The 11,802-nt window shown below is 63.4% G+C and overlaps 1 protein-coding gene and 1 long non-coding RNA gene across 2 annotated transcripts in view; both read right to left on the reverse strand.

The window, feature by feature from the left end:
• Positions 1 to 6,451, reverse strand: part of ZBTB7B (zinc finger and BTB domain containing 7B) — a 9,253-nt gene extending 2,802 nt beyond the window's left edge. Inside the window, exons 1-3 of the mRNA XM_034667690.1 lie at positions 6,224 to 6,451; positions 5,588 to 5,627; positions 7 to 215 (exon numbers count right to left, since the gene is read on the reverse strand). Coding sequence (XP_034523581.1) covers positions 7 to 209 — 203 coding nt within the window. The 5' untranslated portion in view covers positions 210 to 215; positions 5,588 to 5,627; positions 6,224 to 6,451. The remainder of the gene's footprint in view (positions 1 to 6; positions 216 to 5,587; positions 5,628 to 6,223) is intronic.
• A 5,045-nt stretch (positions 6,452 to 11,496) lies between these two features.
• Positions 11,497 to 11,802, reverse strand: LOC117803502. Its single transcript, XR_004627470.1, has 2 exons — positions 11,754 to 11,802; positions 11,497 to 11,598 (listed from the first exon to the last, which is right to left on the reverse strand). It is a non-coding gene; the product is annotated as an uncharacterized LOC117803502 (long non-coding RNA).

An 11,802-nucleotide genomic window follows, 5' to 3' on the forward strand; every position in this document is an offset into this window, starting at 1 on the left:
CCCCGCCGGCCCCCCTCGGTGAAGAGCTTCTTGAAGTAGTGGCTGCAGGCGGCCAGCACGGCCCGGTGGGTGCGGTATTCCAGGCCCTGCGTCCGGATGGTGAGGTCGCAGAGGTGGCCCAGCTGCCGCTGTTCATTGAGGCAGCTCAGGAGCTCACTGCTGTGGTCGGGGAAGGGGATCCCGATGAGGTCGTCCTCAGGGCTCCCCATGTTTTCCTGCAGGGTGGTGAGAGCGGCAGGTGAAGGGCACTCAGCCCTGTGAGGGGCTCCAAGGGAGCAGCGCCAGCCTCACTTCCCGACCCAGGAGACTGCGCGCAAGCTACCCTACTCAGGGCTTTACACCCAGCTCATCTTCCAGAACCCTCTGAAGGACTGATCAGCAGCCTTCTCACAGACAGGGAACCGATGGCACAGACAGGGGAGCAACTTTCCAAGTGAGGTCCAGCAGGGCGTTCAAACCCAGACAGTGGGCCCACAGTTGTGTCCCCAGCTGCTCCGCACAGTCGTGCCTGCCCCTGCGTGCGGGAGCCCTGACCTGCTGGAGCCCCATCTGCTTCGCCTGCTCCACTCCCCATGCCTTCGCAGGGAGCACTGGATGGGGAAACGGGTCCTGGCCCAGGCTTCGTGAAGGACTCAGGGCTCAATCATCTGAGAAGTGGGGTGACAATCTATGATGGAGCCTCCCCACAGCCAGAGTGGCCAAGGACAGAGCTGAGATTCACGCTGGACCAAGGCCTGCTCCAGGCGCGGTCAGGTATTTCCACCCAAGTTACCCCCACAGAGGGTTTGGTGCTCTGTAAAAGGCTCTGCAAACTCACCAGGCAGCTTCCCAGCACCTTCACCTTCACCCTCCTCCTCCTCCTCCCCTCCCCCACCTACTAAAAGTTCATCTCCCCTTTTAGATTCCACCGCCCCCCCAGGCCAAAAGGGAAACACAGCTCCCAGCATCCCTCCCCCCACATCCTCCCCTCCCCCAGGGGGCCAAGGAGCAGCCACCCTTTGCTGGGGTGTCGCTGGCTGGCTCGGGTGCTTCCTGCCCCGCACAGATAAGCATCATCCCCGCCCCCTCCCCCACTGCCAATAGGCCAAGTTCCAGTTCCACCCCTCCCCACCGCAGCTACCACCAGCACCTTCCCTCCCCATTCTTGGCCAGTCAGGAGAGCCCCCCTCTCCAGAGGGTCGTCTTCTACATGCTGTGCTCTCCCCTTCAAGCTGCAGTACCCCAAGGCTGGTGCAGGGGCAGGAGGGTGATAGGTGGGCCTGGCCTGGAAGTGAGGAGAGCCGCTTGAGTCCTGGGTCTGCCGCTAGCTTGCTGAATGACCTTGGGTCAGTCCCTTTGCCTGGGCATCGGTTCCTCGGCTGTACAAGGAGTGGGTGGGAGTGGAGGTCCCAAGAGCTCAGCCGGTCGGCCCGGCATGAGGTAGGTGGGTCTGAGGTGAGTGGAGACAGAGTTGGGGCCCGGAAAGAGCGAGGCTCCGGAGTCAGCCAGGCTCAAGTCTGAACCCTCCATCTGTGGCCGACCAGCTTGGTGACTTACACACAGGAGCTAGTCTCTGAGCCTCGTTCCTAGCCTACAATAGGGGATAATTCCACCGGTCCCGTAGGCTTGCGGTGACGGGTAAATGAGACCACGTGTGGGGGCCCAATAAACACTCTGGCCTTGGGGGGAGAAACGAGGCCTCGCCCAGGGGCAGACTCCGCTACACAGATGGCCTCTACTGGGAGACTGCTTGGGGACAGCTGGGTCTCCCTCCCTCAAATCACCCTAAAGAGTCAGGTTACCACCAGCTGCATGACCTTGGATCAGTCACTTCCTTTACTCAGGAGGCCGGTTTCCTCCTCTGTAAGAGTAAAGGCTGACCTACGTGGTCCTTAGGGTGGGTCCCACTGACCCTGGTCAGTGTCTTCTTTGCCACTCCCAACAGCTGCTCAGCCCTGGCCATTGAGGGAAAAGGTTTTTTCAGGGAGCTGGGGAGTCAAGGGCCACAGATTTCCCCTTTAGAACACAAGAAGTACATTGTTTCTGCCTGCCTCCCAGTCTGTCACCTTCTCTGTGACACCGGGACTCCTGCATGGGTGCCCTCAGGGAGCAGCACCCACGTGTCTCCCTTTTCCTGTACGTACACCCAAATGCCCTCAGCAAGCCCCCTGCTCCCACCTGGAGTCCCCACACCGCTTCTCTCCCTGGGAGCAATCCCAGTTCCCTTTGGTTCTCCTGCCCGCACTTTACAAACGGAGCAAGTGGCAAATGGCCCCAGGACTTAGGAACAAACAAAAACAGGGTGGGCAGCGGCAGCAGTGGGCACCCTCCTGGGCCCAGGCAGATCCTGTCCCTCCCGAGGGGGATGGGTGGGGTTGTCCTCGCTGTCCATTGGCCTGGAGCTGGGCACCCGCAGGCACGTGGCTTGCCCCATCCCTCTCCCTCCTTCCCTCCCCACCCCACCCATTCCTGCTGCTGAGCCTGCCTCCTTTCTCCCACCCCAGGGCCGGTCTCCGCGGCAACTTGGTGTGGCAGGGTGCTGATTGGCTGACCCTGCTGTCAGGTCACAGGCTCAGGCTGGTTCACCACGCAGCAACTCACACAGGGCGCTTGGGCAAGGGTGGGTGTTTAACCCCTTAGGCCCAATTCCAATGCCCATGGCCACGAGGTAGCAACGAAGGAGGGGAGAGGCAGAGGACACACTTAGGAAGGGGAGGTGTTAAGGTTCTCTAGCTTCTGGGAAACTCCCCCAGCCCTTACCCAGGGCTTTGGTGCCCATGCCAACTTAGGTGCTGCCTGGAACGATGCTGGTGCCAACCAGGCCAAGGGGGCAATCCTAGCCCCATCACCTGGGGGGTGGGGCACCAGTGTCAGGATGACCACCCCACCTTGGACACCCTTCCCACATCTGCATCCCAAAGGGCCCAGTCCCCTGACGCCCCATGAGGGCGGCCCATCCCCACCCAGCCTGGCATGCCCCCTCTTGCTAAGGCCTTGTGGGCATGGGTGTGTGTGGTGGTTGGGGGGGCAGCTGTGCCAGGGAACCAGGCAAGGTCTGTTTGGTCTGTTTGCCTGGTAGGGGGAAGAACTGGGGGCCCCGCCCCATCACTCCCCCTTTCCCGCCACCCCCCCAGGCTCCCCTCACTGTCAGGCCTGCTAGACCGGCCAAGCAGGTGGGCAGCTCTCTTGAAACTGGGCCCTGAGTCAAGCCTGCCCCATCTTTGGTGGGGAGGAAGACTCTGGGGCAAGAAAGGTAGGAGGGGGGCAAAGGTAGGAGCCCCTATCCCCTAACCCCTCAGTGCCCTAGGGCACACCTGCTGGGGTGTGTCCACACCAAGAACCAAAAGGTGGAGAGCACTGGCCCTGACCTGGAAGGGAAAAAGGAGCCTGGAAGTCTTTGCAGGTGCTGACCTCAGGCAGTGTCCAGAGCAGGGCTGGGGGCGCCAGGGCCATGACTGCTGGCTCGAACCAGTGGAACAGCAGGGATACAGGCCCCCAAGGGGCAGATAGTGAAGGTGACCCCCCTTCCCCACACCCTGGGGATTAGGAGAGTGAGGCTTAGTGTGGGGGGCAGCAGGCGGGACCAGGATTAGCAGCCGAGAAAATAGATATGGGGCTGAGACACAGGCACACAGACCCCCCCCCCATCTCCAGGTGCAGCCGCTCAGGGTGAGGGAGGGTGAGGTCTGTCTGTGACATCCTCCTGCAGGGTGATGGAGGCCTGTGGCGCTTCCCGGTGCCCACCCCCCACCTTGGCTAGCCACCCCCCCTTCTTACTTCTTTCTCCTTCTGCCCCCCACCCCCACCCCAACTCCAGCCTCAGGTTCTCTTCCTGTTTTTTTGGAGCTAAGTTTGCACGCAGCCAGGGCTTTGGCCTGTGGCTGGACCAGGGGGGTGGGGAAGTAGGACAGCCAGTCCAAAGTCCTCAGGGACCCAGGAATCCTAGCTCCCCAGCTTCTCCTATGCTTCCCAGGGCCTCTGGAGCCCAGGGGCTGGAGCCACCTGGACTGCCCAGTTGGAAAGGGAGGATAAGGGGCTGAGGGAGTCCCATGGAGGATGGTATGGGCTTGGAAGGCGAGGCCCCTGGCCCAGGGATGCCCCAGCATGTACCAAGCCCATGGGTCCGCACCCCAGCCCCTCTGAGCGAGTGCGTGCCCTACCCATCCCCCATATGCCGCTTCCCCCTCCTAACCTCACCACCCCCAGCACTCACACTTCCTGGGGGCCAGGCGGGGAAGGGAGACCGCAAGCCACGAAGGGGGAAGGAGGCCAGGGGAGTTGGCTGCTTCCCGGTGCTGTGGGGGTTAAGCCTCTCCTCCCTCAAAATCCCCAATTCCTGGTGCTCCCTGAAATGAGGCGATCTCCCTGCCCCTCCACATTTTCCTTCCCTGACACCTGCCCTAGCCCACAGGCCCGCGGGCCCGCACTGCGGGGTGTGAGGGAAGATGGTAGAGGAGGGAAGGGGGGCAACTCCTTTCCCCAGCCTTCCTCCTTCACCTTTGGGGACGCTTGCCCAGCAGACACTGTCCACTCCTGGCCCCTATTCTCGGCCTCCTCTTGCCGTCCCCTTGCTGACTGGCCAACCGTGTACCCTCACCACGACCATCCTTTGCTTTCCTCCCTTCAGTGGTGTCCAGCCTCCTGCCTCCACTCTGGGCATCCATGGCCCTTGGCCCCCAGGAGCCGCCTCGCCCTCTCCTTGCTTTTCCCTCGGGTCTCCACTCCAGCCTCTCTGGCTTCCTCCATCCCACCCTGCTCCCAGCGTCCGTTCTCTTCTCCCCAGGCTGGTGGGCAGAGAGAGAGGGGCCCGAGGAATCAAATCAAGGAGCCAGGCCTGCCTTCCAAGGCCTGGTCTTGCCATGGGATGGCCGCGTTCAGGGTACCCATGCCACCCTTCTGGAAGAAGCACAGGATTGAAATTTGGGGGCCAGTTGGAGAGGATGGGTGGTGGTGGGGGGAGCCGGTGCGGAGAGAGCGGATGTGGGGTGGGGTGGGGGGGACAACCTAGGCCTCTCTGCCCGTCAGAATTTCCAGCCCTGGAGGTGCTGGGCTTTCCCCAGAGGGTACCCACCCTGGGCCAGGCAACTGTGCACCTGGACAGACCCTGGCCATCAGGGTTCCCAGCGGGATCTGCCTGGGCAATGCCAGCTCCCCTTAGGGCCTGAGGAGACAGCACAAGGTGCCAGGGTCTGCCCTGGGCCCACCCCCTCCCCCCAGCCTAGCGTCTCCGGCTGGGTAACCAAGCTGGCTGGTAACCCCACACCCGCCAAGCCGCCGGCAGAAACCTGAGCCCCCCAGCCCCAGAGGACACCCCAGCCCGATCCCCGGAGCCCGGCTCCCTGCCAGCCTGTCCAACCTCCTGTCCTGGCCCAGCAATCCTTCAGCTCCTGTAGGCCCCTTCTGCTGCCCTGTCCTCCTGGGGCCCCTGAGCGCTGAAGCTTCCCCACACTTCAGCTCCTTAGACCCTCAGCTCCCTCAACCTTCCCGGAGAAGTTTGGACACCCTCTTCCTAGCCTGTTTTTCAGTCCCTCTCTGACCCTTGGCCAATTCTAGGCCTCCAAGCCTCCCCTGGGGCCTGATCTCCCAAGCCAGAGCAGGGCCTACTCACCTGAACGCTGAGGGGCCTTGCCGGCAACTCCTCTTGGCCCCTGGGGGGAGCATTGGGAGGGGTGGGGGAGGGCCGGGCTGGGGGCCTCCCCCCTACAGCCTTAACCCTCTGGGTGCTGTCCCCCCTCCCCCCAGCTTGGAGGGAGGGGTTACCAGAGGGCTGGCAGCGTGGGAGAGGGCCTAAAGTCTCTGCCTGCGGTGCCCGAAGCCCCAGCTGTACCCACCCCCGCTCGTCCTTACTCAGTCCTGAAAGGGGAAAAAGGTGAGTGTAGGCAAGGTAGGAGCTGGGACAGTCCAGGAGGACAGAGGTGAGGAGGAGCCACGGGAGAGGCTGCTGGAGGTGGGACCAGGAGAAGGAAGAAGGGAGGGGAGGGGACAGGAGGCGGCAGTGGCCAGAAGAGGGAGGAGGGGAACCCTGGACAGTCAGTGCCAGGGGTGACAGGTGCCCAGGTCCCAGCCCCTCGGGGCATGTGGCACCATAGGGGGCCACAGGGAGGCCCTCCAGACCCCAGTAGGCCCCTCAGACCCCTGGGAGCTGACCGAATTCTCCCCACCCTGTACTGGGCTGGGGCCCTCAGGGGCTGGGCAAGGCAGCACCCCGCCCTCCCCATGCCTCACCCCAAACCCACTCACATACCACAGTTCCTTGCCCGGGCGCCAGCCCCTGCCAACCAGGCCAGGGGGCAGCCCTTGTGCCAGCCCCCAATGGCCAGGGGGATCAGGGGGACGGAGCTGGCCTGAGGGGGGTGGACAGATGAGGGGAGCTGTGGGCACCGAAAGAGGAAGGAGCCAGGAGGGGGCATCTGCTGGGAAGCGCCTAGCCCCACCCCTTGCGCAAGCCGCTGCCACCCTGGCCGGTTGGGTGGGACCCGCCTGGGCCTGAGGGGCAACTCAGGAGGGCTCGGAGCCCAGAGATGGGTGGGCCACAAAGTTCCACTTAAGCAACTCCTAGGGTCTCTTATTCCCGGAACCAGGGGTGCCCTAATGTTCTGTAGACACTGGGCCAATCCAAGTCCTCCTGGGTTGGGGAGGACCACCGAAATGCCCCCTAAAACATCCCCTCCCCTTTCCCCCCAACAGCTGCTGGCTCAACGCCGCTGGCCTGCTGCCCCTCACCAGCTCCCGGCCCGGTTGGCACCTACCCACCAGGATGCTGGCAGTCCTGCCCTCCTCTCCCTCCTGCCCCCCTGCTACCAGCGCCCCATGCCAACTGTGGGCCTGGGGTGGGGGAGGGTCACCCCTGTGCCTTGGTGCCAGTCAGGCGGGTCCAGTCCCCTAGGTCCTACAGATAAGGCCCAAGACCCTGTTCTTGAGCCATCTCCTCAAGAGGCAGCACACAAGTCACGGCCTCCACGGAGAGCCCAGGAGACTAGGGACAGCCCGGAGAGCACTTACAGAAAGCTCCGTTCCCCAAGGTGGGTGCCAGCCTCCCAGGATTCCCTCTGCCTAAGCATTTGCTTGGGCACCAAAGTCCCCGCAATTCCTGAGAGCCCTGGTGCCCATAGCCTGCAAGGGAGTGGGGTGGGGCTGCTCTCTGCCCTTTGATCCCCATAAAGGCAGGGAACCAGCCTGGAGGGCAGGGGGCAGGGAAGGGGTTCATGGGGCCCCTCCATTTCATCCCTGCCAGGGGCAGCAGGGCAGGGTGGGGGCATTTCTTGGGTGGGGCTCCAAGGTAAGAATGGTAGCACGTCCCAAAGGAGAGGGAGGTTAATCACGGGTCCTTGGTGTCACGTGGGCACAGGATGGTGAGAACAAGGTGGCAGGGGCGGGGGGGATGCAGAGGGTACCCATGTTCCAATTCATCCCGGTCCTGGCTTTTAGTCCCATCTGGCAACATTTCCAGACTTCACCAAATTGAGAGGGCAAGGACTACAACTCCCAATATGCACCACAATTGTTCTGCATGTACCTTGGGAGCTGTAGTTCCCAAGAGAAGTCCTCTGTTCTCTTCCCCAGAGCCTTGCTGATGGGGGTGGGGGGAGGGCAGACCAGACTTGGTCAGAAATCTTCTTAGACGAGGTTAAAGGCTAGGAGGTCCATGGTGGAGGGGGAGAGGACCCCTTCTCCCAGGCAAAGGGGAGGAAAGGAGGAAGGAAGGAGGAGAGGATGTCTGTTGAAAGGGGCATATGGGTGGGGAGGAGTTGGGGGGGGGTGGAAACAGGAAGGAAACTGAAGCCAGAGAGACATGAGGTCGAAAGCAAAGGCCTGGTGGAGCCTCACTCCGAAGCCTGGCAGGGACTGGGAAGGCATAAGAGGAATTAGGGATGCCAACTGGTAGCAAACTGGTGTGTTTACTGGGGTCACTGGGTCCATTTGCCTGCCACAAGCCCTCTTTGGCCTGGGGCACCCCCACCCCTAGACCTGGCACAGGTATTTGCTGGCTGGAGAGCTCTGAAGGCCGACTTGGTTCTGGGATGCTAGCAGGCAGAGGTAGAGGTTGGGGGAGGTCAGGGCCAGGCCTCATGGGGAGTGTGGTAGAGGGAGGTATGTGTGGGGTTAGGCCCAGGTTTGAGTTGAAGGAATTGTGCTGGCAAATGAGGATGCGACCTTCCATGGCAGCGGGGGGGGGGNGGGGGGGGGGGGGGGGGGGGGGGCTCAGTGAAGAGAGGGCTAAATTGCCAAGGCCACCAGCCTCCCACCCACCTCAACTAAAGGGTGCAGTGAAGAGGCAGCCCTCTTTGGTCTCCCTGCGGCATTTGCTAAAGGTAGCTTTCCCTCTGGGCCAGGCAGCCTGTGAGCGTCAGAGGCGGCAACTCAGGGGGCCAGATGGCAGCTGGGTGCCTTTCCTTAGTGGGGGTGGAGGTCAGAAGTGGGCAGAGGCTCTGTTTCGAGGCCACTTTCTCTGGGCTCCCCAAGGCTCTGAGACAGATGCTTACAGGCCCCAGCTAAGACTCTTGCCAAGACCTGAGTGCACTGGGTGGGTGGGTTGGGGGGAGCCTTCCTTGCCCCTCCAAAGCCCTTGATAGTGGACAACAGTAGCTCTAACCCCTTCCCCCCAGTCCCCCAGGCCCGCCTTGGCGCTTGGCCACCTGTGTGTTGGCAGGACTGGGGGTGGGGGGGCAGCAAGGCAACTTCAAACTGTCCGGGCAAAACGTCAAGTTTACTCACGAGTTTACTCAGCAGAAGGAGGGGGAAGAGGCTAGAGCGGGCACACCCCATGCCAGGGTCCTATCCGTCTCCTGTCCCCACCTTCCTACCCCCACTCTCCTCTTCAGCCCTAGGCCAAAACAGCCACAGGCCCCAAGGCCTGGTGGCAGAGCAGTCTTAACTCTCAGAAGGTCATGGAACCAAGCAGGCTGGAGGCAGGAAGCCCTGAAGCAGGTCCAGAGGCTCCTATCAGAGGGCAGTGCCCTGCCTGGAGCCCATTTACTACCCATCTTAGGGCCTCGGCCTTGGACCAGAACTGGGTCTCTTAGCCACCAAGAAGGGGGCAGTACCAGGCCAGGCTTCCTCCATGTGAGCAGTCCCCTGGGCAGTGACTTCTGACCCCAAATGACCGGTCCTAGGCAGTGCCCCAGGCAGCGTGGTGCCATCTGGGAGGCCTTACAATCAGGGGTTGGTTCTCTCAGCCTTGGCTTGGAATAGGGGGCCAGCACCCTATCTGACCTACTTCCCTTTCCTCCCCACCTGCTTTCATTCTCTGCTTCTCTCCCCCAGCCTTCACTGTCCCCACCCCAGAGGCGCTCCGCCCCCCATGCCCGCTGGGCCCCCTCCCCCACCCTCCCCAGGGTGCCAAGTGCAAGCACACAAAGGGCCCGATGGTGCATTGTTAGCCCAGCCCCCGCTGCCCCCGCGCCCTCCCAGGGCGGGCACTAAGCCAAGGGGGAGCTGGGGGCCCTGGGTGCCAGGGGGCACCACGGGGAAGGGGGAAGAGGTCAACATCTGTCTCCCAGACACTGGGGTCCATATCAGCCAGAGCTGCGTAGTGATGAGAGTGCCCTATTAGAACAGGCCTCTGTCCCTGACACCTGAACCTGGTGGGCACTGCCTTCTTCCTTCCCTAGAGCCCCTTTCGGGTGACAGTGACCCCTTTCTGACCCCTGTGCTAAGGCTGGGGGATGTGGTACCCAAGGGAGGGGACCGTGTCTGGGGGTGCCAGCACACTGCATCGTGCCTGCAGCAACCACGTAACGGAGGCACGCTGGGGGAGCTGGGGTCCCGGGGGCCAGGGACAGGAGGCACTGACAGAGATTTCTTCTTGTTTCATCAGCTGCTCCAGGGGGAGCCCCCTGCCCTTCTCCCCAGTCACCACTGATGAGAAGCAGTAACTGCCACCCAAACTCAGTCACAAATACGTCCCTCTCCAGCCCTGCACAACACTCCTTGTGCCCACTCTCCCCTCCCAACCTGATGCCCACTCCATGCCAGCTCTGCCAGCAGTGCCAGGCAGGTACAGGGGTGACCAAACCAGTTAGTGTGTGTGGGGGGGAGCGGGAGGCAACCCCATAATACTCCAGGCCTCACCCCCCCACACACACATGTACCCTCTGGGAACAGAGAGTCCCCATCCTGGTTTAACCCCTTACAGCTCAGTCTGGCTCCCCCAGCCCCCGCTGAACTGCCTCCGTCCTCTGGAAATAAGCTGGGGGAAGGGGAATGGCTGCGCTGACTCACTCCCGTTCTCAGCTGCAGCTAGGGGTCTGCAAGGCGCTCAGGCGGGGGTCAGTTCAAGAACGCCCTCCACCTGGCCCGGAAGCCAGGACAGCCTGCTGGTCTCCCCCTCTCCTCAGCACCCACTTCCGGTGTCCCAAACTAGGTCAGCAGCGCTCGTTTCCTGTGGGTCAGCTAGCACCCGCGCCTCTGCCCCTCCCCTGCTCCGGACCCAGGCTCCCCGCCCCCCCCCGCAGGGCGCCCCGAGGTCTCACCACGTCTCAGCCGCCCTTTGATACGTGGGGGTTGTGCGGGGCGGGGGGCAGGGGACCCGCCCTCTCTCCAAACACCAGCAGGGCCGGGGCGCCTGGGCAGGCACGTGTCCGGGCACAACCCGCTGCCCACGCCGCCCCCCCACTCCCGTCCCCCCCCCCCGCTCTGGCCGGGACACGTCGCTCTCTTACTTGGGGTGGGGTGGGAGGAGAGAGCGAAAGCTGGGAATGGAAAGCAGCGCCCCCCACCCCTTTGAATGGCAGCCCTCTGCCAGCGGCGCTCCCAGTAGCTTCCACGACTACACAGTAGCGACCCCCACTCTGTGGAGGGGCAGGTGCGCGGGAGCCAGCGGGGGGACGGGTGGGGGCAGAACTCCTCCCGGTCACCCGCCCTCGCTCTCGGGTTCTGGGGGCACGAGCCGGCCTGGGAAGGGTGGCGGCGGGACCGGCGCCTGAAGGAAGGGACTGAGACTGAGGGGTCGATCTGTGTCGCTCGGAGGTTGTCGCCGAGCCCCACTACTGGAGAGGGAGCGCGGCTCCGGAGGCGCAGGAAACCGAATAGTCCAGCCGGTAACTTTCCCCCCAGCCGCGGCTCCTCCTGCGCTCCCCCCGCCCCCAGTGCCACTGGCCCGGGTCCAGCCCACCGCGCCAGGGGGCGCGGGGGGGGCGCCTTGTCCTAGTTAGAGTCCGTCAGCGTTTCCATTCCCTCAGCTCGGGCGGGTCGGGGGTCTCCCCGCAAGTCACGGAGGAGACTGGGGGAGCGCTCGGCGCCGCCTCACCCTCTCTCCATCCCGGAGCCGCCGGTCTGATCCCAGAAGTGCAGAGAAAGTTTCTGGGGACCCTCCGCCCACCTTTCCTCGCAGTGAAAATCAATTCCAAAGATCCGGGGTGCCGGGAAGGCACAGGGAAGGGGAGTGGTGGGAGTCTGGTCTGCATGCGTGTGTATGTGCGCGTGGGGGGGGGTCCCACTTACAGGACAGACGAAGGACACTGCAGTAGTCTCGCGTCTGGGGGACCCCGAGCCGGAGACAAAAGTAGGGTACACTCACCTCTCCGCCTTTGGGTCCGCCGGCCGGAACTGCTGAAGCACAGGGTGTGGAGAGAAGCGCGTCCCCCGCCGGGCCCGGGGGCTTGGGGCCCTGCTCCGGTCCTGGTCAGAAGGCCGCGGTCAGTCGCTCGCCGCTGTCTGCTGGGGGGCTCCTCCTCCGCAGCCCTCGGCCTTCTCCTGCCGCCCGCCCCCCCCTCGGCCGCCGAGAACCGTACATTCACCTGGCTCCCACCCGCCCCCCTCAGGGCCCGCCTCACCTGTCCTGCTGTCTCACCTGTCCTCCCGCTGGCTTTCCCCCCATCCCTC

Source organism: Ailuropoda melanoleuca, chromosome 8 (genome assembly GCF_002007445.2).
Source record: "Ailuropoda melanoleuca isolate Jingjing chromosome 8, ASM200744v2, whole genome shotgun sequence".
Lineage (NCBI taxonomy): Eukaryota > Metazoa > Chordata > Mammalia > Carnivora > Ursidae > Ailuropoda > Ailuropoda melanoleuca.